A 4318-nucleotide genomic window follows, 5' to 3' on the forward strand; every position below is an offset into this window, starting at 1 on the left:
ATGTACAACGTTTCGACAAGGTTTTGGGTACCTGATGATGACAAAACCTTGTACATTTGCTGTTATGTTAAACTTATATTAAAGTTTTTCTTCATTACCCATTCAAGCCGTCTCCAACCATTATATTGATTTTAGGTTATCTTGTGTTATACTTAAACGGTAAGAAAGTCATGCATTAACAAAATCACTGTTGTTTTAACACTGGTGAGTTGGGACAACAATGATTTTTAGAAGCTTGAAAACTTTCATTCATTTCTTATAATTAGCATGTTAGAGTGTTTTATGTTAGAAAGGTTCTTGTTTTTAAGATTATAACAAACAAACTGATGTTTCGCTTCCCAGCGGTAACTTCCTTACTGTAATTCCTATCATTAAACATAAACTGCAATAAAAATAAATATTTGTGAATACTGGACATGGAATTTACAAAAGTGTGGGGCCTCTGGTGATTCAGATAGACTATTGTGTAGTTTTGTGCTTAATAGCAAACAAACAAACAAAAATCGTATGTGTCTTATCATGTAGGTTCAACCAAGAGTTCCTCAACCGCTCTACAAATGGCACTCGTTCGTGTGATCCTCAGAACCAGAAACATAACTTTTGAACGTTCTTTTAATCTTAAACGGGTTCGTTTCGCTTCCGCCATTCCGGCTGTTGGATGAAGATGCCGTGTTTATCATAGAGCTTTGGAGACTAGCCGTACGAACACTAGTATTGGTAGTGTAAGTACTCCCTCGCTTCAGACTATATGCTTCTCCATACTGACGGCGCCAGCTTCTTCGAATACACGGCAAGTGAAGGTAAAACTGCCGGAAGCCCGTTCGAAACTTGGAGTTCATCCAACAGTATATGACAGGGTTGTAAGAAGTGTGACTCATAGCCAGCCAGTGACAGACAAACCACACGTACTTGATGTTCTGCACATTCCAAATAGACGGGTCTTGATCCCCTATCACTATCAGAATATTCAGTGGTAGCCAGCAGATGGTGAATACGGACACTACAATAATCATCATCTTGACCATCTAGCAAGGAAGATGAACATGAATTACAAGACAGTATTTAACTGTTATGTATAACACATCAAAAGCTTTGCGTTAATTGAAATATTTAAATATTCATACCTCTAAGTATAAGAAGAATATTATTTTTCCAAATTAACGAAAGTCGTCAGATTATACAATATTTTAGCCAAGCCAATCATGTCTTATAATGATTTTTTGTTTTCAACACTGTGATGGAAAAAGTTGTGAAATGGATGCGATTCTAACTTTTTCGTGAGAAAATGTCTGCTTTTTAACAAGTTGTAATGCTTGGCCTGGTGGTTAGGGTTCTTGACTAGCAATCTGTGGATCCCGGGTTCGAATCCTTGTTACTGAATATGTTTGCCTTTTCAGCCGTGGGGCGTTATAATTTGACGGTCAACCATACTACTAGTTGGTAAAAGAGTAGCTCAAGAGTTGACGGTGGGTGTTGTTGACTAGCTGCTTTCCCTTTAGTCTATCACTGCTAAATTAGGTACGAATAGCGCAGATAGACCTGGAGTAGATTTGCTCGAAATTCAAAAATAAACAAACAAATCCTAATTATTACTAGAGGAAATATTAAAAACAAAAGTGTTTTAAAAACATATGTATTTCTCAGAAAAATCTAACTGTGGCTTTCGGACTGTGTTAGCCACCAGCTGAAACACAAACTATTCATATTAGAAGTAAACAAGAACTTAGTTACCAGTAGTTTGTTTGGTTGGTTTTATTTCATAATTCATCATACTTACAAATAAAAGAACATTTATGGTTGTCGAAAAACATTTATGGTTGACACCTTATCTTAGAACAACGTGCAATAAAATTTGTAACAATTTATTATATGCTGTCCCCATATATTTCTGTCGTCTTTCTATTCGACCATGTCCGAGTAAACCGCGCATTACGGGTAGAGAATCGAATACATAAAATAATATTTTTTTAAAATCAGAGAATGCAAAAAGTAAAAATAGTTGCATATAAACTGATAACAATAAACATTACTAATGACTTAGTCAATTATTATATTTCGTTTATAAAATACTAATGTAAACATTTTTTTTATCAATAGCATTCGAAAATCCATGACTAGGACAAAATTTTACAGATGGTTGAGTACGTTATAGTAAAACGATCCTGAATATGTAAATCAGCCATTAATGTGACAATCACAGCCGATATAAAGTCGTGTTGCAACGGTGTGTGTCAGACCTACATTTTTTATTGTTTTCCGTTTCGCAGTTAGTGTGATTCTACGGAAAACTGATGGCTTTTGGAAAAGGTATGTAACTCCCCTTTCCGACGCAAGATATTCATGTACTTAGACATAAGAATATGTTCAGATTGGAGAATTTGAACCTCCAAGACGAGGATATTTATTGTACTTGATAACAAATTAAAAAACAAAAGAATATAGATCAACTTGGGGGACCCACTATCAGACACACACACAAAAAAAAGATCTGTAACAATTTGCACCCCAACCGTGGTTAGCAATGTGCAGCATCTTGTAACAGGTGAGAATCCACGATAACAAAAGTTAATGGCGAAAGTCGTCCGCGTACCACAGGCAACAGTAATCAACTGCTTTTACGACATATCTGCTCAACCTTCTCGTATACAGTCAGCTGGAAAATGAAACATGCATTCATGATATTCCATACGAAAACATACCGGTCAAGTCCTCAGACACAGCAAATATAAATTTCTGTGCGTTCGGACTTTTGAAAGGGGCAATGGAAAACCATCTTTCTCGTGCACTAGATGGAGTATGTAAAGCACTCAGGAAGTACGATGCGCTTTGGACGTGACAGCTTTATGATGGAGTTTCTGTGACAGCAACTACGCTGAAAGACTATTGTCGAGATAAAGTAAGGCCGGACAGAGCGACAGGAACCGTAACGACATAGTGAATTGGTAATGCTCCAAAATCGTTTTAATATAACGCATTCGACCACTGTATTGTACAAATTATGATTTTCTTTTTACGAAAAATAAAATAAAAAAAGTTAAATTTTTATGGACCATTTTATCAAACTAATTTATGTTTCACTGATTCTCTTTATGTATTACTCAACCTAAATAATTATATATATTTATTTATATAAAATTTGAATATAAGATTATAGAGCATAATTACTAAATATACCCCATATTTAAACTTATTATATCTTAAAACCTGTATGTCTTAGAGGAAATAAATTTCACGAGAGGCACATCAAGAACCATAAGTTTTATTCAGGAAAGTTTGAATACAGTACAGGGCGAAAATGTCACAGAAAATGTGCATTATGCTTTCCGTCAGTCTCAATTAGCACATCAAACCCATCCATAAATGAAGCTACTGCAAGCACCATCTGTTCGGAACAGTGCTTAACGATCGTCGCAATATCTTACAATTTGGCACGCATTTTATTCAAATCACCAATTCTGTATTGTTGAAAAAAAGAGATAAAGAAGAGAAATAAATGAAATGTCAGCGCGCGATAAAATCGATTTAGATATAATATGATTTTGAAATACTCTTGTTCTATGAACAAACTTCCTGATCGAAACGTTTTATTCTTAATGTGAAGTTCCACGCTGGGCCAGCGGTAAATTTCTGGACTTACAATGGTAATTTCCGGGGTTCGATTCCTCACATTGGACACATGAGATAACAGCAAAAACAAACTTAATATGCTGCTATTGAAACTTAGTTCCACTAATACAAGTAGGCTAGATTTTAAGATATAATAACCTTGAACACATATTTAAAACATAAAAAAACCCTTTGTGTATGTATTATAGACTTACGTATATGTGTGTGTGTATAGGAAAGAAATACAAAAAGAAAGATAGAAAGCAAACGAAACGGAATGATTTTAAAACCATTTACAGCCTAACCCAGTCAATAGTTTTTCTATGATCAGGCATTCAACTTGAGTAAAACCAGGATATCACATGAACAACACTGATAACTGCTCATGATACCAATTAAATTTTGTAATATCGTCAAAAAATAAATACTGCTAAGACTACTTACATCTTCCATATTAACCTTCAGATTCTTATGGCAATTAGAAATAACAACTAATATTTCGACAACTTTTCTTTAAAAAAAGAACTCATCATTAGGAATATGAACGTTAAAGGTCTATCTATGGTAATCAGCAGCAGATATGGTGAATAATTGAGATTTTTCTTTATTATTCAAGAATAAAAACATTTAAAATGTCATGCATGACCAAGTGTCTTTGTTCTATTTTTCCTCTACTTCTCCCTCTCTCTCTCTTGGTAAAACTTTATTCATG

The 4318-nt window shown here is 34.5% G+C and overlaps 1 protein-coding gene across 2 annotated transcripts in view; it reads right to left on the reverse strand.

Moving 5' to 3' along the window:
* Positions 1-101: 101 nt before the first annotated feature.
* Positions 102-4318, reverse strand: part of LOC106478508 (RYamide receptor-like) — a 23947-nt gene continuing 19730 nt past the window's right edge. For both annotated transcript variants that reach the window (XM_022382134.1, XM_013939059.2), the window contains exon 3: positions 102-1025. In XM_022382134.1, the coding sequence (XP_022237842.1) occupies positions 552-1025 (474 nt within the window). In that variant the 3' untranslated portion in view covers positions 102-551. The remainder of the gene's footprint in view (positions 1026-4318) is intronic.

The sequence above is a fragment of the Limulus polyphemus genome, unplaced genomic scaffold (genome assembly GCF_000517525.1).
Source record: "Limulus polyphemus unplaced genomic scaffold, Limulus_polyphemus-2.1.2 Scaffold219, whole genome shotgun sequence".
NCBI classification, from domain to species: domain Eukaryota; kingdom Metazoa; phylum Arthropoda; class Merostomata; order Xiphosura; family Limulidae; genus Limulus; species Limulus polyphemus.